This window comes from Grus americana, chromosome 1 (assembly GCF_028858705.1).
Source record: "Grus americana isolate bGruAme1 chromosome 1, bGruAme1.mat, whole genome shotgun sequence".
In the NCBI taxonomy this organism is placed as follows: Eukaryota; Metazoa; Chordata; class Aves; order Gruiformes; family Gruidae; genus Grus; species Grus americana.
Window position 1 is genome coordinate 177,886,809 of NC_072852.1, and position 22,976 is coordinate 177,909,784.

The 22,976-nt window shown below is 40.3% G+C and overlaps 1 protein-coding gene across 4 annotated transcripts in view; it reads left to right on the forward strand.

Moving 5' to 3' along the window:
* Nucleotides 1–1,883: 1,883 nt before the first annotated feature.
* PCDH9 (protocadherin 9) overlaps nucleotides 1,884–22,976 on the forward strand; it is a 694,049-nt gene continuing 672,956 nt past the window's right edge. For 3 of the 4 annotated variants that reach the window (XM_054836470.1, XM_054836478.1, XM_054836484.1), the window contains exons 1-2: nucleotides 1,912–2,474; nucleotides 3,678–6,847. In XM_054836470.1, coding sequence (XP_054692445.1) covers nucleotides 3,812–6,847 — 3,036 coding nt within the window. In that variant the 5' untranslated portion in view covers nucleotides 1,912–2,474; nucleotides 3,678–3,811. Of the gene's footprint in view, nucleotides 2,475–3,677; nucleotides 6,848–22,976 lie in introns of all 4 variants that reach the window. The other variant, XM_054836464.1, reaches the window with a different exon arrangement.

Genomic DNA, 22,976 nt, shown 5'->3' on the forward strand with positions numbered 1-22,976 from the left:
CTTCATGTCACTTGCTTGACTTTCAGTGCTGGGGCTCTAGCCATCCTTCCTGAATTACATAATGAACATTTTTCTTAAACTATTATTAGATTCAGTTCCGTTTGCTACCATTACTTGATGTCATCAAAACCAGGATCAATTTTTTTTCTGTGTGTATCTGTAACGGGAGTCTTTTGGACACAAATACAAAGCACAGCAAAACTAAGAGCGTTTAATCTTTACACATCATGGGATTACAGGATGTGCAATGTTCACATACACAGTGTCTGCATCCGCACGACTAGCAAGGATACGTACATTTATCAGTATGTACCAGGCAAAACCAAGCCATGCAAATTACTGACCTCTGACAGATACAAGCAGCTTCCACCATTAGTTAACGGCGTGTCGTATGTGCACACGCATACAGGAGTCTAAAGGTAAGAGCCTGCATCTGAAAATGTAAAATCTTCAAGGTAGGTACTCGGATCTTTAACTGGCCAAGGCTATCAACTGAAAATGTTTAAATTATCTAGATATAGTACCGCGTACAGAAGAAGTCAAATGCTGATGTTATCTTTGTTTTTTGTATGCATATGTATTTGAAAGGTTTAACCAGAAACAGCAGCCAGCACGGCCACATACCCGGGCATACTAAATTGGATAGGTACTGTGTCATACGGCTTGCAAGTTCAAGCTGAGAAAAGCTAGCAATAAAAGCACAGTCAAATGAAGGTTCATTCATGCTTCAGAAAATGTTGAAAAAGGCACTACATATAATGCACTATATATAATGCACTATAATCATCTTCCTGTCACACTTTTGAGGTCACTCATATCGTAATACATTGGCATTTTATTACACTGTCTTCCAGGCATGTGACGCTTCTTTGTGGGTAGCTGGATAATTTACCTGTGTCATTTACGGGGAAGGCGAAGTGATCACTTTTATTATTTATCAAGCCACAGAGAGGCATGTTTTCCAGTTCAATGTTTAAGCAGACTAAACCCAAACCAGCAGAGCAGTTCTCTCCTTCCTTCAGCGGGTATCTCGGCTGACCCTTCGGGAAGGGGAAGGAGAAAGGTGTGCAGGCGTAAATGGGAGCCGAGACGGGGCTGGAGTCAGAGCAGCGTGAATTATAGATGAAAAGACATGTATTAAATATAAGGTCGAACCGCGCGGAGGAGGGCCGGGGCAGGGTGTTTCCTCCGGCGCTGCGCGGCGCCGGCCCCGCGGCAGGCCGCGGAGGTTGCGCGGCCACCAGCGCTCCTCGCCGGACGCGCAACCGCACCGCGGGCGGCGGAGCTTCCCGCTCCCCCGCGCAAAGGAGACCGAGCGCGCTCCGGGGCACCCCCACACACAAAAAACCCCCCACCAGCCAACCAACCCAAACCAAACGCCACCACCAACCCAAACCCACATCAAATCCTTCTATTTTCCAGGATTACCCCGGGGCTACTCGCAAGCGCGCTGATCCTTTCTGCCCCCTCCGCACCCACCGGGGCCGCCCCGACCTCCGCTGCGCTCTCCCCCTCCCCTCACCCCGGGGCGCTGCGCACCCTCCCGCGGAGCGCCCGCTCCCCGCAACCCCCGCTCCGCGCCCGTCTCCCAGCCCGCGTCTCTGTGCCGTTCCCCGCCGCCCCCCCCCCCCCACTCGCCGCGGCGCGGCTCCGCGCATCCCCCCTAACCCTTCCGCGCGGCGCGGAGCCGCTGCGCCTCCCGGCCGCCCCCGCCGCCCGGCCGGCCCGGGGAGCGACGTGCCCGGCGGCCAATGCCAGGGCCGCGCTCCGCCATCCACCGCCCCCGCCGGCGCGGGCCAATGCGGTGCGGCGGGAGGGGTGGCTTAGCGCCGCTCACACCCTCCCTCTGGGCTTATTGAGAGTTATATCAAGAATTTCAGTTCAGAGAGAGAGAGAGAAGGAGAGAGCGTGTGTGAGGGAGAGAGGCTGGGAGGGAGGAGGGAGAGCGCCGTCGCTTCCTCCCGTCACTAAAGCAATAACCTATTAGGATTTTTTTTTTTTAATTATTTTTTTGTGGGCAACTATCACCCCAGAGATAAAGAGGGGGAGAGAAGCACCGCCAGACCAACTCTTGTCATTTCCAGTAAGAAGTTGCAGACTTCATGTAGCTGTCTCTGCTCTGCTGAGAGAGGGATGGAAATTGTGTGCAGTGCAGAGTGGAAAATACCCCCGGTCTAAAGAAGTGCACCGGATTTTTGCTTGCTGTTTGTTTGGGTTGTTTCGTGCACGTTAAACACCCGAAGGATCGCCGCTTAATAGAAATGAAACGTGGAGAGGATGACTAACGACAGAACTGTGAATTTGTTCCCTGGAGTTGCTAATTTGCCACCCCGAAGCAACACATATCTCAAGGAGGAAGCGTTTGGCTGCTGCTGATTTCTCCAAAACTGGTGTTTTACCAGATGCATTGTGCTGTATCTGCTGGAACAGATCATTGCTTAGCTGCAGCAGATCGTCAAAGGTAGACAACCAACGTAAGTGCAAAGTTACCCATACACCGTGATGCATTTCATTTAAAGAAAAGAAAAAAGCCAACACGCAGTGTCTTTATCTAGGGAGAGAATCAGTGTTTCGGATTCAGTTGATGTTGGTGGCAAAGGCTCACCTACTCGCTGTCTCTGCATCCCTACCTGCATCACTCTGCTGGAAGTAATCACGGGCATCAGCTACCGTGCAGCTTAATGCAGATAAGATTAGTGCTCAGGGGCTGCCCGGTTCTGCCAAACTGTAGGTGCTGGCAGCCTTGCACCCGGATAATTCGCGGTTAGCAGAGCATGCAAACAGAAGTCTGTCTGTCGCTTTTTTTTTTTTTTTCCACCTGCATTATTAGTCTGCAGTATTTATGTGTGGCAGCTGCTAATAACATCCTGAAGGGAGATCAGTGTCAATGGGGAAAGGCTGCACCTTTTCTCCTCCTCTCGTCATCAGAAAATATATCCCCCCCCCCAATCTGTAAACATGCTGGCTGCTCCTAAGTTGCATTTGGCATCTCCAGCCTCCTGATTTATATTGTGTTTAAAAACAAACAAATAAAGTTAAAGGTTATTAAACAGAAGGAGAAGTATCCAACATCTGGAGAGGAAACATTGAGCTGAGAGTGTGAGAAACTGTAAGTCCTGTTATTGTCTCATCAGTTAATAGGGATGTGAAGTAGCCAGTGACGACTGCTGCAGCAGCAGCATGTCCGGGTGGTTATTTCCCAGTACGATAGCTATAGAGGGGGATGCAAGGCACAAGGAGCAGAGAAAAATCTGGTTTGCAAGAGCTAAAAAATATGTATGGAAGCAAACAACAAATTACATTTGGCAGCTGACATAGCAGTTAGAATCCAGAAGTAGTGCGGGAAGATTTTTTACTTGCACCAAATGACTGGGTGGAGGAGGGTACAGGGGGAATGCACGTTACGGATTACACGGTGTACCAAGAAATTATTCAGAAAGTACGTGTCGAAACTGTAGCTACCCTTAATCCTGCAAGTAGTTATTTCCATTCTTGCTCTGTGCAAATGCAGCCAATGGGATATTGGTGCATTTGTCCAGAAGGACTGCTTGTAAAAGGGAGCAGTAGGAAAATGTACTGCTGCAAGCGTGCATTGCAAAAACAAGTAGTAGTTGGAGATTGTGGATTTGTCATGCCTAAAAAAACAATAATGCTGTTCTGTGTGGTTGTGTTGACAGTGCTGTCTCCAAATAAGAAATGAGATGTAATGCATCCTGCAGTCCATGCATGCCTCCTCTTGCAAATCGCGCATCATTCCTCCCTGGAAACCTTTAAGTCCTAAAATCTGGGAAAAGAGAATAAAAACATTATCATGGACCTGAGGGATTTTTACCTGTTGGCCGCTTTGATTGCCTGTTTAAGGCTGGATTCTGCTATAGCTCAAGAACTTATTTACACTATTAGAGAGGAGCTGCCTGAAAACGTACCCATAGGGAACATACCAAAGGACCTGAACATTTCTCACATCAATGCTGCCACGGGGACCAGTGCCAGCCTTGTCTACAGACTGGTGTCTAAAGCAGGGGATGCCCCTCTGGTCAAAGTGTCCAGTACCACTGGGGAAATCTTTACGACATCTAACAGAATAGACAGAGAAAAACTCTGTGCTGGAGCTTCCTATGCAGAAGAAAATGAATGTTTCTTTGAACTTGAAGTGGTGATTCTCCCCAATGACTTTTTTAGGCTGATCAAAATAAAAATCATTGTAAAGGATACTAATGACAATGCACCTATGTTTCCATCCCCTGTCATCAATATCTCCATCCCAGAAAACACTCTGATCAACAGTCGCTTTCCAATCCCATCAGCAACAGATCCTGACACAGGTTTCAACGGTGTGCAGCACTACGAGTTGTTAAACGGCCAGAGTGTCTTTGGACTGGATATTGTAGAAACTCCAGAAGGAGAGAAATGGCCTCAGCTGATTGTGCAGCAGAACTTGGACAGAGAGCAAAAGGACACCTACGTGATGAAAATCAAAGTGGAGGATGGAGGTACCCCCCAGAAATCCAGCACAGCCATCCTGCAAGTCACAGTAAGTGATGTCAATGATAACAGGCCAGTGTTTAAAGAGAGTCAAGTAGAGGTTCATATACCAGAGAACGCCCCTGTAGGCACTTCCGTAATTCAGCTTCATGCTACAGATGCAGATATAGGAAGCAATGCAGAAATCAGATATATTTTTGGTGCCCAAGTCGCCCCTGCAACCAAAAGATTTTTTGCTTTAAACAACACCACAGGGCTGATTACGGTTCAGAGGTCCTTAGATCGAGAAGAGACTGCTATTCACAAAGTGACAGTGCTGGCTAGCGATGGTAGCTCTACACCGGCTCGGGCAACTGTTACCATCAATGTCACTGACGTAAATGATAACCCTCCTAACATAGACCTCAGGTACATAATAAGTCCCATCAATGGCACAGTGTACTTATCTGAGAAAGATCCCATCAATACAAAGATTGCCCTAATTACGGTTTCAGATAAGGACACTGATGTGAACGGCAAAGTGATCTGTTTCATTGAGAGAGAGGTCCCCTTCCACTTGAAGGCGGTTTATGACAACCAGTATTTGTTAGAGACCTCTTCCTTGTTGGACTATGAGGGCACCAAAGAATTCAGCTTTAAAATTGTTGCTTCTGATTCTGGCAAGCCCAGCTTGAACCAGACTGCCCTGGTAAGAGTTAAACTGGAGGATGAAAATGACAACCCTCCGATTTTCAGCCAGCCTGTAATTGAGCTGTCAGTTTCTGAAAACAACCGGCGTGGTCTATACTTAACAACTATTAGTGCCACAGATGAAGACAGTGGGAAAAATGCAGACATTGTTTATCAGCTTGGCCCTAATGCCTCCTTTTTCGATCTGGATCGAAAGACAGGAGTTTTGACAGCATCCAGAGTTTTTGACAGAGAAGAGCAGGAACGTTTCATTTTCACTGTTACAGCCCGAGACAATGGCACCCCTCCTTTGCAGAGTCAAGCAGCTGTAATTGTTACTGTGTTGGATGAAAATGACAACAGTCCCAAATTTACTCATAATCACTTCCAGTTTTTCGTATCGGAGAACTTACCAAAGTATAGCACGGTGGGGGTGATCACAGTGACCGATGCAGATGCCGGGGAAAATAAAGCGGTGACCCTTTCCATCCTGAATGACAACGAAAACTTTGTGCTGGATCCGTACTCAGGAGTTATAAAGTCCAATGTTTCTTTTGATCGAGAACAGCAGAGCTCCTACACCTTTGATGTTAAGGCAGTAGATGGAGGGCAACCTCCTCGCTCTTCTACAGCGAAAGTAACCATAAATGTCATGGATGTTAACGATAACAGCCCCGTTGTCATCTACCCGCCTTCTAATACTTCTTTTAAGCTAGTGCCACTCTCAGCAATTCCAGGATCGGTGGTAGCCGAAGTGTTTGCTGTGGATATAGACACTGGAATGAATGCCGAGCTTAAGTACACAATTGTAAGCGGAAATAACAAGGGTTTGTTTCGGATTGATCCAGTGACAGGTAATATCACTCTGGAAGAAAAACCAACTCCTAATGATGTGGGGCTGCATCGCTTAGTTGTCAACATAAGCGATTTGGGTTACCCCAAATCCCTGCATACTCTCGTGCTTGTATTTTTGTATGTAAATGATACTGCTGGAAACGCGTCTTATATTTATGACTTGATACGCAGGACTATGGAAACACCTTTGGACCGGAACATAGGGGACAGTAGCCAACCCTACCAAAATGAGGACTATCTCACGATCATGATCGCCATTGTGGCAGGTGCCATGGTTGTCATAGTTGTGATATTTGTCACAGTTCTCGTTCGCTGTCGACATGCATCCAGATTCAAAGCCGCCCAGAGGAGCAAGCAAGGTGCTGAGTGGATGTCTCCCAATCAGGAGAACAAGCAAAACAAGAAAAAGAAAAGGAAGAAAAGGAAATCTCCGAAGAGCTCTCTTTTGAACTTTGTGACCATTGAGGAGTCCAAACCTGATGATGCAGTTCATGAACCTATCAACGGGACAATAAGCCTTCCAGCAGAGCTGGAGGAGCAAAGTATAGGAAGATTTGATTGGGGCACAGCACCACCAACAACCTTTAAGCCTAACAGTCCTGATCTTGCCAAGCATTACAAATCTGCCTCTCCACAGTCTGCTTTTCATCTCAAACCTGACACTCCAGTTTCAGTGAAAAAGCACCATGTGATTCAGGAACTCCCGTTGGACAACACCTTTGTTGGTGGTTGTGACACCCTTTCCAAACGCTCTTCCACTAGTTCAGATCACTTCAGTGCCTCAGAGTGCAGTTCCCAAGGAGGCTTCAAGACAAAGGGCCCCTTACACACCAGACAGGTAAACGAGCACTTTTACTGGTCTATAAGTACTGCATACAAGTGCCCGATCAACCAGTATTAAAAGTGCCACTATGTTGTGGGTTTTATTTGTTTCAGTCTAATTTAATTTAGTTATATTATGGGGGGAACAAAAAAAAAACCACAACAAAAAAAAACAAAACCAGAAAAACTTGAGCCCTTTGTCATTTACATGGGGCTTAACCATGCGTTTGTGAAATGCCTCTGATACTTTGGGTTTTGAAGAATACTGATTGTTAAAGACTGTTATGCATCCGTGCATGTGCGCATACATGTGCATAAACAAAATTGAAAAAAACCCACTTTTTTTTTTCTCCCCAGTATTTGACTGTCCAAGTGTAAAAGTTACTGAAGAAGAAAAACTGTTTCCTTATATGCCAAATTTCAGTCAGAAAATGTGACTGTTTCAAGATTGAAGGGATATGTACATTCAGTTTCAAATTTCAAAGTGAGTTGGCTTGGGTTTCTTTTATAGTTCAAGCTGATTTGGAACCTTGCTAAGTTAAGTGTTACTAAAGGGGTTAATTTTTTTCCCTAACAAAGACAGCCGAATTTCCGAGCTACTTCATCTGTGAAGCACGTGGTTTGTTGGTAGGATATAACTAAGCCATACGGAAGTCTTCCTCTGTTTTGAGTTCAAAAGGATTTTGTTGTAATAGAGTAAAGTTGGTACCGCATAGACAGTTTGTCGCATATTTTTAAAAAATGGCCAAAGCATACTTTTGAAAGGAATGCATTCTCTGAATACAGCTGAATTATGCAGAAAAGAAAAAAAAGTCAGCCCATTGTAAATATTTCCTCATCTTGGTAATGCATAAGTGATCTGTCATAACTCATTTTAAACTGTGAAATACGCCATATGAAGAGGGATTAGGAGGCTGAGGAACTCATATTTCAACCAAATCCAGCATTAGTTTTTCTTAGGTCTAATAATTCCTTGCTAATAAAGATTTAAATGCGGCGCTGTCTAATTTATTTTATGGGTGCTTGTCTTTTGCCACGAAACGAGCGTGTGGGTGACGCCTGTAGATGGCACTAAGGTACCACGTCGCTTTCGCTGGCCCGGTGCCAGCCCTGCAGTAGCTAGGAGAAGGGGGTGGGGGGGGGGATGGGGGGGATGGGGAGGGGAGGATCAAGCTGATCTTACAGCCAAAGAACCTTTTATTTAATGATAGTCGCACTGGAGTGGTCAGTAGTTAAGTTTGCGTGTTTGCAAGGGAGCTTTTCCTTAGCGCTTCGCTTTCGCCGCGCCGACTTTTGTAGGTGTTAGGAGTCACGTTCGTATTCCTCCCGGCGCTGTACCCTCCAAGTGATGGTGATTTGTCTGAATTTATTAGGGGTATGAATCTTAGAGAATCAAGTGAGACACATTTAGGCTTGTCTTTGCAAAAAGATTTTGACAGTAGCCAAGTTTAGGATAAAGTCATCCTCTTGCTCTTGCATTAGCCTTATCTGAGATGAATGTGACGTTCCCAGAACTGTGTCTTGACTTTGGGTGTCTGTAAGGTGTCACACTAACAAGATGCTAAGAATAAAACAAGCACTATTGAGGCAGATCTGCTAAAGTAACTGCTCTAAAACAACTTGTACTTACAACGAGACACTGAAAACATTGCAGAAGATTCTCACAAAACCTTAACCTTTCTAAGGACTTTAAAGAGGGGTATAGTCCCGGAGCCATCTTCAGGCTGTTACGCAACAGCATATACATACTGTCAGCGTAAGTTAAAAAAAGAACCAATTTAAAAAAAACCCCGACAAATTTATAGAAGGGCTCTGCATAATCTGTGGTTACTTGGCTGAAGTTTTCTCCCCAGTTTTAGTTACAAAATATAACACCCCCAACCCACACATTCCTTTTTCTGTTCTGAGACGTTGTTAATTTATCTTAAATTAGCTTTCCAAACTCTATTAGGAAACTCAAACTTAATCCCCCACAGCATCTAGAGGCAGTTAAGACCCAAAAACTGATTTACCTGACAGAATGTATAAGCTCTGCACAGTGAAATCGAATATGAGGGGGGAAAAACAAACAAACAAACAAAAACTACTGGCAGTATTCTCAGAGTTACCTGTGTTCGTTGCATTAAATACACTTGTTTAGTTTAATACTAATATCAGTCGTTATGGACTTGATTCAAATTCCACTGAAGTCTTGTTGAATCCTTTCTGAAGTCAGCAGATACTCATATCATATGATTTGGATCACTCCCTGCAAAAGCTGTAATGTTATATGTAACTGAAAATATAACTTTTTCTTAAGTAGACAGTTATCTAACCTGAACTTATGTATTTTTATTCTGTGTGGAAGGCGATAGTGGGTTTTTTTTTTCCCCCAATGATGAGTGTTACAGCACATAACCTTTTTATGTCCCCTTGTCACTTTTGGCTGGAGGAATATATTCAGCAACGGTAGTCATCATTAGCAGCCTTCCTATTATTCTGTCTGTAGTTCCTGAAATTAGGATGCATTTTAGCTAATATTCTTTGGCACAGGAGTTAAATACACTTTCATAGGTCTGCTTTTAGAGTTGTGATAGGGTATGGCCTTTAAGCAAAGTATTCAGACTTAAAAATCTTACTGAATAGTAGTGTGTGCTTATGCCTCAGTATGTGAAAAACATTTTAAAAAATCCTCTAGGAAGAGATATTTTGTTCTGTGCCACTGTACTGTTTTCTTGAGGTTTAAAATAATTAATTTCTCTGTATCTAATGTTAGAAGTTGTAATTAGTTACCTATATATAAGGCAAGTTTTCTTTATGTGGTTTGCAAAGGGTGCAGAAATTATTGTGGAGGGTATTAAGATAGGGAAAGAAGAAATATAGGATTAATATATATCTTAAGAAATACTAGCATCCTCCATTTTTACTTACAGTTTCTTTCAGTCCAAGGTAAATACACATGCACTGTATCTTGCAGATACATTAATATTGAGAGCTGAGACCCAAGTCCACACTTGGACTTCATTCAAGCAAAATCCCGTTACTTTTAATGGGAGCTTGGCCCTAGAAATCTGTTAGAACTGGGTCCTAAGTCAGAAAGCTTTTAGAATTCAAAAATAGATTGTTCAATACACATTTCTTAGTATTTTTTTTTTTTTGCTGGGCAATTTCTGTGCATTCATCAATAAATTTAGTGGAAATTCTGTGGTTAAGCCTTCACATGTCACTTTGAATTGCACAGGCTGATGTTTCAGAAGTACCCAGTGTAAAAACCAAAGCCTTCTTCAAGTGCCTATCTTGCAGTAAACCTGGTGGATGCTCTGAAAAGAGCATTTTTGAATACTTGAACTTGGGATTGTTCTAAATGCTAATTCACATAATTAGGAGTATGGAAAGGATGTTGCACACCACCAGCTTATATAGCTAAGCTTCCAAAATCAGTGTTATGACTCATAAAGAATACTGAAATCTATGCAGGCTTCTCAATCAGTGTTCTTTTCAGTATTTGATTGAACTTTAAAATGCACTTCAAATTAGTAAGTCACTACACCAAACAGCTACATAGAAATACAGTGGAAGACGACATGTTGTGCTCTTCTATGTGAAAGACCTCTTATAAAAAGCAAATAAACAGACAAAAACTTCCTACTCAGTGTCATTAGATTAACAATAGATTAAATAATAAAAGAAATTAGGGCCAATTTACCATGGTTATCCCAGATTTAAATTATAATAACTTCATTTAATCAGATTGGAAGTACTGCAGTGACAAATAATGCAGATTGAAAAATATGTATCAGTATGGGTTATGAGCAAAACCTTCAATCTTCATTCCTAATCAGATAGCATTTAGGCATGTGCTTAACTTTCATTTAAAATGGTAGGGCTGAAGCAGATCCCTGAAGTCCAAAAGATATCCGATGTTGTCTTCAAGAAAGACAGCCATGAGCAGACTTTAAGCACTTTTCTGAATCAAGATGATAATTTATAAATTTTGGAAATGTGCACAGTTCTAGTAGATTCAGGAAAGCTAAATATATGTTAACACTGTCCTTTTATTTCTGCGCTCTGATGGCAGAAATTAAGGATTTGGGGCTTGACTGACACATTAAATGCATTCCGTACTAAGGTATATTTTTATTCATATAGTCAATAACATGAGCTCTATGGAGCTTGCTTTACTCCTTTTTCAGTCAATGGAGTTCTTGCCTGATCAGGGAACAAGTAGCCAGGCTCCCACTGATCAATGCACATCACTTAAGCTTTCTGTGGCAAATGTAATTGACGCTATCTTACTCTGGAGTGTTTAAATTTGTAACTTTAGGGTTTATGTAAGAGAAAAGAAAAGCTGAAAACATTAATGACTCTTAATTTGATACGCTGAGAGTGGCAATTTCAAGGTGCATAAGTTGATGGAAATCTGCATTGGAACAGCAGTGCAGAGTCTACGTCACCTGCAAATATTAAAATTCTGTAACCATAGCATTCCATAATTTTGTGCGCGGTATTATTTTTAGTGGCCTTGTTTCACCACTTAATATTAAAAAAATACAATTCAATTGTTTCTTTTTTATGCTTAATTTGTTTTATGTGTTAGCATGGATATTAGTCTTGGGTGAGGACTAGTCACTTGGAAAAACATCTGCATGTAAAATTCAATTGTTTTTTAGTTCTGTATATTTATCTATCTATATCTATACTAAAATATTAGAAATGGTGAAAATGTACAGTGTATTTTTTCTATCCTTGTATAACTGAAAAATAGGTTAACGGATTTTGCTCAACTGTCTAAAGAAATTCGTCTTTGAGCTGAGACCAAGCATGGAAAATTTCAGCTGAAAAGAAGAATTTTTCAGAAAGTTAAGAGCATGTGAAAACTGGGGGTTATAATGGAAATCTGAACATAACCCTAAGCTATAATACCATTTTCAATAGTGACAGTAGAAATGCTAAACTAGAGTAGGGAACATTTTGTGTATACAGATACAGACAGTAAAAGCTTAGCAAGCTTCATTTCTCTTTAAACCTTTCCCATGCAAAAGATTTTTATCGGAATCACTGAGGTCTCATCTGTCCTGAATGTGCAAAGCCTAAGTTTCATAAATGCTAATAAATTTGTGGCACACGTAGGAGTGAGAACTGGATCTTGAGAGTTTAATGCTATTGGAATTTTGTGATAATGTTCTTTTGTATATAGGAACAAGGGAGGATCTTTTTAGTTTCCATTTCAGATTTTTACTTCCAAAGAATCTATTCTTCTAGCACAGCAAAACTATACCAGCCACACTATTGACAACAACTTTATTGTAGCTAGAGGCTTACAGTAAGCTGTTTATTGCTGTTCCCTAACTCGGTTGACAGCAATTGGGGAATTAATTTTCTTGCCCCGATGTGCTTTCTTGGGTATAAACAACAGATATTAAAGATATGGAAACTGTGACCCATTTACATTCGGCAACTCTTTACAGGCACAGTCTACCTGTCTGAAGGGTGGGTTTCAAGTCCTGGGTAAGATTGCTTCATCAGTTCTAGGATTCTTATGTTTGTAATAGAACTGCTCATCTATACGTACTCTGTGCAAGGGCAGATACATAATACCTAATGGACCAATCCTCATCTAGGCAAATTCAGTTCAAGAATAGCTGAGTTCAAATTTCATTTATTTCAGGAGATGCTGTATCTTCTTACTCTATCATTTAATTGCACCGAACATACAGAATGTAACTGACAAAATGGACATACCCTGTTCTGAAAGATCTAACAGGAATTACAGGTGATACCTGAATTTTTGGTATAATTTCTCCCCCAAAATATCAGGGTGGTCTGTAAAACCCGTGCTGAGAAGTTTCCTCAGTTGCTACTCAAATACAGCCATCTCACATACATTCTGTAATGCCCAGGTCTTCGCTGAAGGAAAAACAAACATGCACAAGATCATATATTACTTTCTTCTTCTTTTACTACTGCTTTGACTTTCCAGCCTGTGGTGGAATGTACGTAAAATGATTTATCCCAATTGACTGATGTGGGCATTTAATCAGTTCATTTCTGGTTTACATGAGATAACATTCCATTGACTGGAAAAAGATTTCCCAGGCCATAGATAAGAAATGAATGGATGCTATCATATTTTACTGAAGTATGGGGGAAGGGAGGCATCTTTTGTTCGTTTCCATTGGCGTCTTTTAGCAAGACATTTGCAACATAAGGGGCTTTAGCTTCTTACCTAACCGAGATTTTAAGTGCTTGTCTAGACACAAAAGGCATATTATCTTAACTGTTCCTTTATAATTAAAATATCATACAAAAAAGTTCCTTCTAATATAGTTGCAATAATTTGGTCATAATGGGTTGTGTTCTAGTGAGCTATAAACTCTCTCTGGAAACAGAAGTAGCCATTACTGACAGAAGACAGCTTAAACTGGTATTGCTGCACTGTTACATTGGTCGTGTGATTGTGAAAACTTCAAATAAATAAATGAAATTGTTTTGTATAGCAACATTGTTGTAGTCATACAAAACCATGTGTAGATTATTCCTAAGACCTAAGGATTCAGGGAAGCATTGGGGCCACTATAATTTTGATATTAATTTCATATTGATCTTACTAAAAAAATCTGGACTTTCAAATCTTGGAAAGATTTGGCCTGCTTTCTCAATTTAGTTTTCAGTTTTTGGGAGTACCATAAATTATGTGTGATAATACAGACAAAGGTGGTTAAAAATCTGATTTATAATCATACTGAGGTGTCTAAATTATACCAGTCTCAAAAATTACCCATTCTTTGTTTCTTCTTGCTGTTTCTTTTGCAGCTAGTGAGTTGTGGGGGAGATTCGGTTTAAAGTCTTGGCATGGGTTGTCCTGCATCTTCGGTTGCACAGAGGGAAAACTGAGTAATTCAGCGTTTGTCAGGATTTGTTGGTGTGTAGCATCTGTAGTTTCCTATCAGCTGATGTTGTAGTTTTGCCATTTCTTTTGTGAAATGCCACACTGAATTTTTTTGTGCGCAAATATTATTACTTGAAAGTTGTTTGGGAATATGCACACTTCTTGCTACAAGAGGAAATGTAAGGAACTCCTCCTTAGAGTAACAGTTCAACATTTGAAGCTAAACCCAAACTGGGGTAAATCTGCTGATTTACGCCATCTGCAGCTCTTCCTGATGTTAACTTCTTTATAAAAGCAATAAGAAGATGTTGAGATAGTATTTCCAAATTCTAAAAAATATGTAAATTAATTGGGAATCAAGTGAATCATTTTATTTTGAGCTGAATTTGACAAAAGGTGGAGGATCAGCTGTCAGATTTTTCTTCCTTCCTTTATTTCCTCCCCGAGATTTGCAGGAACAAGATCTAGGTAGCATTTTAAAATAGCAGCCTCTCCCCACTCCAAAAAATTAAACTGGATATTCTCGCTGGCTGTTAGCTGGAAGAGGATAGCTATTGATATTAATTTGTGAAACACTTAGTAGCCTCAAACTGGTATTCATCCATTCTCCCTCATTGCTTCTATCCAAATTAAGTGTTAGATATAACTACTTCTATTTCTAATTTTGCAGGATATTCTTAGTACCTCCTAGGCTTTCATGTGTTATGAGTAAGAAAATTCTGTGACTGGTTTTCTTAATTGTTACAAATTGTTAAATATCTGCCTGTACAATATTTTCAATCAAATGAGCTACTTTAGCCTATGCCTTATATTACCATATAGTCTTTAAAACACCAAAAAAAGTAAGACGAAGTCTGTGTGTCAGTTGTGAATGGTGTTTGCCATTCTTACAGCCTCTCGTTGGTTGGTAGCTAGCAGTAATATCTTTCAAATGACTAAATCTAATAGATGCAAATTTCTGTCTTATAATCTGTGCTCCTTCAAAACACATAAGGTTATGGAGGCAATTGTGTTTCTGATGTAAAGGCATCTGTAGTATACATATGTTTTTATATATAACCTATATATCAGGTTATTATAGGGAGTATTCACTCAGATTCCTTAAAAGAAATAAAGGGTTTGCTACTGAACTTCATGGTGGAATACTTTCACCACTGAGGTTTCTGTGAGTCTCTGTCTTCTCCTACCACCATTTTTTGGAAGAAAGTTTTAACAAAAGTTTGGTTTTACAGAAAGGGGTCCAGGAGCTCCAGAAAAAGGTGCAGATCCATGAATTTTGATTTAAGAGAACACCTCCCTCCTGTGTAGAATAAGGTGCAGAACCTGAAAGAGAGTGATATTTAATCCCTGTTTTTAGTAGCTTTTTAGGTTTTGGGAATACTGTTGTTATGCCAGTCCCTCTCCTTGCAGGGAGATATGTAATGAATATATCTGAACATTATGGTTGCTTCAGGTGCCCAACTACTGATTGTGGATCTAGCCTAATTTCTGCAAATGATATTCACAAAAAGTATAATTTGTGTAATTTTCAACGGTATACTTACCTGGTAGCGCTTGTGCACACAGTACCTGATTTTGCTTCTGTTGACGTTATGGTGGGATTCATCTTTTCTAATTGTACGTCAAATCTAATCTGCTTCACTGGGTTCACGATTTACTCCACCCTAAAGGAAATATGGTGGTTTAAACTAGTTGCTGAAGCTGATGGATACAGTTGGGTGAGATGCATCCCACACCAGTGACAAGTATGATCCAGTGAAGGGTATGATCCAGTGTGAGCCATACTCTTCACCAGTGAAGAGCATGATCCAGTCCAGTTTTCTCACTGAAGTCGAGAGAAAGGTTTTAAGGGTACATATTTCTTTAAGTAAAGGTATCATTTGAATAGTGTATATACGCACAAAATATATAATGTGCACAGCTGCCTTTGGGAAAGTCTTCTTTAGATTATGGCTCAAATTCAAAGGCTCCCGAATCAACGGAAAGACTCTTACTGACTTTTTATTAAATTGTTATCTGGCCATTCATACAGCTGTCTATTTTAGAAAGATGGTGCAATGAAACGCCAGTTATTTTGTCTTGGTGCTGTGCCAAGCATTTCTGTTTTTCCTCAGTGCTGCATGTTCCTTGATACCTCGTTCTGTGAATGTGAGTAGAGAAAAAGGAAGTTGTAAACTTTTGATCTCTACCCTCGGTCATATCTGGTCATTCCCATATAGTGTAAAAATGCTTCTTTTACCTCTCTGGTTTAGGTATATGTATACAGCAGTATGAATTTTCAGTCACTTGTCAAATTGTTTCACTTTCGCCATTTCAAAAATACAGGTCAAAATATCAGTGAAGTGCTAGTGTTACCAGTAAGAGAATTTGAAATTGCCTTCAGTTTGTGACAACAGTACCCTGGAACATGGATCGCATTGAAGTCTGCGGCATCCAGAGCAGCAGGAGGTAGACAATGCACCAATAGCAAAGCCCTAGTCATCTCCCATGTTTTTAACAACTGTCAGATAAATAAAAAAATAAATGAAATCTGCATCTGTCTAAGGACAGTAAACCTTGCCCGTTGAAATTTAATCTCTCCCCTGTACAGGAGATGGACTTTCCTATTTGAGATTTCATCAGTTTCATTTCAGAAAGCTGTTACATCTGTCAAACATTTCAGTTTGAAATGAACACCTGATTTTTTTTGCCTTTGTATGCTACAAGAGCACCAGGTTGTCAATCAGCAGAAATACAAAATGAGACAAGATAGGTGATCCACTACTATGATTGGCATTTTATTTTTATTTTACAACCCCTTTTTTCTTCCTCAAACTGCAGTGACTTAAAAATGGCAATGCTTGTCTGTACTGTGGAAACAGATGAGAAAAATGGATGTTGTGAAGGCATGCCACCTTTGGTTTGCACCGATCCTGTTTGTCTTGACTTCTGATGGCCATCCTTTTGAGAGTACTGGTACAGTCCAGGTGGACAATGAAGCTGTAGGTGACTATCGCTGTGAATTGTGTGAATGTCAGTCTCGTGGGAATGAGACGAAAATATATTGTGTGAATGAGATTTAAATCATCTTACTTTTGTTTTTCTTCATTTTTTCTATAGAATTAATACATTACAGAAAACCTCATGCAGTCCATAATATTTAATCAGTAGAGCAGGAACACTTCTGGGTGGGCTGTGTGGGCTTTCAAAGTGCCTCCAGGCAAAGGAGTGGTCCAGAACCTTCAGCAAGTAATCTGAATCTCATAACATTTTTTGGTTTTTAATCTGCTTCCCTGATTACAAATAAGAACTTTTGTTTCTTAATGTGATTCTTCAAACTCTGGACTAAGAAATTGTCAAAATGGTAGGTGCGTTTCAAGAGTTTTAAGAAATTGATGCACTTCTGTGGTTCTGTGATGTGTCTATTGATAGCATCCCTGCTGAACATCCCTGGATTTCACTATTACTCAGCTTTGCTTCAATCTGGGCTTTGGCCTTCTTCTGTGCTTTAGCAGTTGATTAAAAAATGTTCTAATCCGTCACAGAATACCAAGAAACTAATGGCTTGTGGAGTATTTTAGTCTTGAAGCTTCCACTACAAATGATATGAAAAATAGTGTCATTTGGTTGATGCTTAAATACATCTCTTTCTTTTATGAGATATTGTCGCTGTGCTTTCTTGTTTCTCTTTTTAATCTCCTCTTTCATTCTCTGAGCACGCTTATTTCTTTAAAACATATGTATGCACATATTAGAAATCTGAGATGTCCCCTCAGATGAATACTATCACAGTAGAGAAGTGCCACATTTCGTGCATCATCATCTGTTGTAGCACACCCAGCTCGTAACCACACATTGCTGTAGGTAAGGGCTTTTAATGAACCAACTGGCTTCATTAAGATTCAAAGTTTTGAAGCATTTGCAAGGGTATCTGGATAGAAGCATAATATGGGAAGTAAAACACTTCTTAAACTAGATAGATACTTGCTTTGAATTGTTCCAGTAGATTTAAAAGAATCAAATTAGAGTGAATTATAGCTATTAATACAAATCTGAGAAGAAAATTCATTCCTGCAATATGTAACACACATTTTCCCTCTGTAGCTCGGTGGCATACTACATTTAGATTGCAAAACTGAGCTGAAGGTTTGGCAGAGGAGAAACTAGGGCCTAACTTCATAACTGTGGATTTGCAGAGATGGTAGCTGGGACAGCTCCTTCTGCTCATAATTGGAACTGAGGGGGTAAAGGTATCCGAGCCTAAGTTGCACGTCGAAATCTGAAGTATGTTTAATTTAGTGGACTTGTAAGTACTAAAAGCAGGTATAGGATGAACAGAGATGGCTGGTAGTGTAGTATTACGCATTTTAGTACTGACCAAAACTGATTCACTTGTAATTGATATTATATAGGCATCCTAGATGCGCATTACGGAGGAGTGAAACTAGTTTCCTATGGTATAATGGCTTGTATGAATCATTTTCCTTCAGAGCAGTGAACATCTGTATTACAGACATACACAACCAAAATCCTCTGTCTCTATCTTCACCTACAGCTGCTGGAGTACTGTGCAATACTGTAGTACCAGCTAGCCTGCTGGATTTCACCAGCTATTTTTGTAGCCATCCTATATCTGTCATAGTTAAAGCAAGCAGACAAAATAATTCTTTAATATACATTTTACTTGCCTTTTTTTTTAATAAGATTGTTCATACTTTTCTCACAGATGGCATAATGCATTCACAATTTGTAATAGGTGTGGTATCTCACTGAGACTTGTGATAGAAAATTGATTCTGAAAACAACAGCAAAAAATGTAAATCACAAAGCAGAACAGTGGAGATTGCAACTCGGTAACTGGATAGTGCTTCTTGAATTCAGCAATTTGAAAGGGAGATTGGGATGAGAGATGAAAACATTTATGTATCTTTACATTTCAAAATGGTTAAAAGCTCAGTGTGCACGTCTGGACTTGTAGGAAAACTTAGTCTTTTAATAAGAAAGCTGGCAGTGCTGCTGCGATATACAGAGTGTCAGTGATCCTTGAGTCTGCTTGTTTAAAGCCGCATGCTGAGCACTTTTCAGCAGAGCGGTTTCATGCATTGCCTACTAAGACGCTTTATAGATGGTGCAGATCGGCTCCAAACAAAGTACTTCTTGTAGCCATTTGTGATTTTTATCTGTCATAAATATGTCACAGAAGTAATTCCCAATTTCGGAACTTTCATTCTTTGGATCAGTGGTGACCACATTAAAAACCATTCTGCATTCACTATCTCACACTTGGTATTTTTTAACATTTTAATGTCCTAGTGCTAAATACAAGCCTAGCTGGTATTCAGTATTGCTGAAGTTCATTTCAGGAAGCCTCTAGCTACTGAAGAGTGTTATATCTTACTTCCTGCTGTCCTCAGTAAAGATAGTTGGGGGTCAGGAGAGCCCTCTGCGCTGTGTGCTGCTGCTCGCTACCGCTCATGACATTTGGAGTCTGATAGGGATGCTGTGATAGCACCTTCAATTAAAAGCCATAGGCAACAAGCATAACAAAGAGAAGCCTTAAGACCGCTTAACATTATGCCATTGCCTCGACTAGAATAAAACCAGCATGAGAATAAATTGGTGATGTTAGCTTAATTGTGATCTTCACCTAAGCGCTGCCCATGAGACCTTAGACCTAGCAGAAAACCCTAGCTGAAGTATCGAGGGGCTTTTTTTGAGATTGCTTAAATTTATCGTATTTCCGTTAGAAAACACTAACGCAGTTCTATTCCAGTTTTAAAGCCTTAAGCTTTTGCTGCCTGTTTTGGGTTTTCATTACTTTTACATGTACACAGTTACACAGATAATGAGAAACCCGCAAAACCTGCATATCACTGCATGTAACATCGCTCTGCAACTATTTACCACCTCATTAGTTTTTTCAATAGCAAAGATAAGTTAGCATTCTGTCATGAAATCTGAACTGCCACCACATCCAGCTGAAGCTTATAAGCCACGGCATAATAACTTTCACAAAGTGCATTAACTCTTGCACCAGAAGATGCAATCTTGTAAACACAAAAAATTCATATGACTTTTTATATCTGTGAAGCCAATTTGTTTGACATGTTCTCTTGTAAATTTTGCTGCTCTTAGAAATCTTATAAAATACAAAGGGAGAAATTTAGGTTTTGTGTTATTCTGCACAACTCAATTGACTGAGATAGACTTGATCTCATTTACATTTGGACTGTGCTGTACACTCACTACTCTTTAAACATGATGTGCCTTTTTCTCATTTTTGTTAAGGCTTTATCTTCACTAGAAAAAAAAAAAAAGGTGTGTTTTACATCAAGATTGCTATTGTGAGGTAACTGTCTAAATGTAAAATCCTTGTGGAGACAAGAAGCAGGTATTTCATACCTTGAGGTAGCTGGTTGAGGTCAGCCCTGAACAATACACCAGGGGTTGATCTCAACTGGCTATGTACAGGTGAAACTACAATACCTTATCATTAGCAGGATTTTATACTGCATTACCTACTTCAGTGTAAAATCATGTTACGCTATCTTGCAATGCAAAGGTGCCTTTGAGGATACGAATTACCTGTGTACTTATTCTATGTCCTTTTACACTTCTAAAGTCATGCACAGTGAATCTCTGCCCTACTGTCTGGCAAAACCATACAATTTGGTCCTGCGGCTGAAGTAAAGTCTTTGTTGGACTTTCACATTTATCCCAGGTTATATTAGCAGCAGCGTCCCTAGAAGTTCCTGCCAGGTTTGCATTACCAACTCATATAATTCCAATGCATTTTCACACCTTCTTCAATGTTGGTGCTACCGTTTTGCAAACTGTGCACGATTGCATCAACGATTGCAGCTGCATACAATGGTTATAAGTCAGTCGTCCCCCCAAAGTGGAGTAATGTGAAGCGTCAAAATCAAACATTAATTTAACACAGGCCATTAAGTTGTGATGGTGATGGTATAGATGTGCCTGTATTCAATTTTTACTTCAGTAAAACACAGTATTTTATAGGAAGCATGATCAGAATAAAACATTTCATCCATGGTCTGCTCCATCTTGATAATAAATGAGTAGAATAAGAACAAATGCCAGTCCTTTGCAAGCAAGGTGAGCGGTCCTTAGCATGAGTTGCCTTCTCCAATATTTTTGAGCTGTGTTTCGAGTCTGCCTGCTCCTCGGAATGCGCTACCCAGCACATGTCTCCTGCCTTTGTTAAAGTGTCTCTTGAAATAGTCCGTAGGTTTGAATGTCTGTCAACTGAAGGGTTACCTTTCCTTTAAAAATGCTTTTAAGATTTGCTGTTTTGTTTTAGGTAAACAATCTGGAAATACAGTTGTTTTATACCTCTTAAAATGTTCCATTACTGTTGTCTCATCTCTTCATTTTTTATCTAAACTCAATGACTTTCTTTTGCACTTTCTACTTCTGAACTTTCTAGGTAATTTCCTTGCCTCACATCCTGCGCAGATATTCCACCCATCTAAGGATCCTCTCCTTTTCAATATTTTTTCTTCTTCTTTTTTCCCCCCCACAAACCTACCGACAAGACCACATATTTGGTTTGTAGTCAGTAGTTACTCAGCAGGAGACATTTCCCATTCGCATGTGATACCTCCTGGCTGCTGCTTCCAATTATGCCATATGCTGGAAAGCCGAGCTGGTGAAGCATTGAAGTCAATGTTATAATCAAACTAGTTAAGAAGGTAGCAGTGTGTCTCATAAAGGGTTCTGGACATTGTCTGATTTCTGCCATAAGCAAAATCCTGACAAGTCCTGCTTTGTTTTGTTGCTTTTTCAGGTGGCAAAAAGCTAGACATACATTCATTATATTGTAAAATCACAACCTTCGAGATCTTGCTGAATCTGCCCTACAGCTATTTATCACATGATTGCAGGGAATGAAAATAACATTTTTCCTTCTACTAGGAATATGTTGCTAACCTTGAGGCAAGATAGTGCATAATTTTATGTGTGCCTAGTCTTGCTGTTATATATAGACTGTTTTGAGATGAATCAGTGTTATCATTTCCCAGAACTTAGCAGAGCCAAGGAGATTTCATATACTTAGGCTCTTGGCTGCGACAGTGACCAGGGATCCCAAGTCTGAGTCACATTTACACTAATGCCATTTTATAGTCATGGAAAAAGGCCAAGAAGATGCTAATATAATTTACTCCCAAGTTGTTTTGTTGGGTTTTTTTTGTTGAGTTGCACGTATCTCTGTGTAAAAGCTATCTGAGCCCAATTCTGATTTGACATCCATTAATTTTATATTTTTAAAATTACAGCTATTTCACTGATGTTTTTGCTGGTAATCAGGAGCTGAATCTGTCTTCTCATGTCTGTACGATAATCCCTCTTTCTTCCTCCCACAACCAACAGTCTGCAGGAGACTCGGAGATCTGTAAGACTTTTTTTCTTTCCTGCGGCACCCATCCTTCTCTTGCGGCTTCTTGAGTAATCTCTGGTTTTTAATATGAAGCATTAATTCACTTTAAATAGCAAGAATTAGGGAATCCGGGGCTCAGTCCCTCTCCACAGTCACCAGTTTAACTATCAAGTTGCCTGTCTGATGCTTTTTTAAGCATCGCTGTGCTATAGCTGTGCACGTAATTTGTAGCTCTGACTTCTCGGTTTAGTTTGTTCGCAGGGTGACCTGGAGCGAGTAATTTTAAGCGCATTGAAATAATTTCTGATACTACCCGGACACTTTCTGTCATGGCCCGCATCTGAGCTACTTATGCCTATAGACAGCATTTTTTAGGTGTTGTCTAAAGATAAACATTTCCGGAATGCAATTTCCAAGCTACTTAAATTGAGTTTCAGATTTTAATGTTTGTGATACTTTAACATCTTAAGAACAGCAGGACAGGACAGCATGAAATTTATAGAAAAAAAAAATATTGAGGAGTATACTGATGAAAACAGTTGAATATGCAAATCAGGCTATATCCACTGTTTTAAGGAATAAAGTACTCTGAGTGTAGAGTTGTTAGGACTGTCTGTGCCCTTAACAGGAACTTGTATAGTTATAAAACAAATGCCATTGTTTTCTAAGCACAGGGGACAAAAGAATCACATTTCTAGTCCATGGATCTGTGGCATTTTGAGGTAGTTTAACACAATGGTAAAATGAATTATACTTAATCCAAACCCACTGGAGCTTCAGATTATGCTGTTCCAAGTTGCTGTGTGAATTTTCTTTAGGGGATTCGTAGGTGATTAAAGCTTGATAAAAACAAACATCAGAAAGGGAGAAGTTTGGGGTTACTCTCTTCTGGATTGGGGT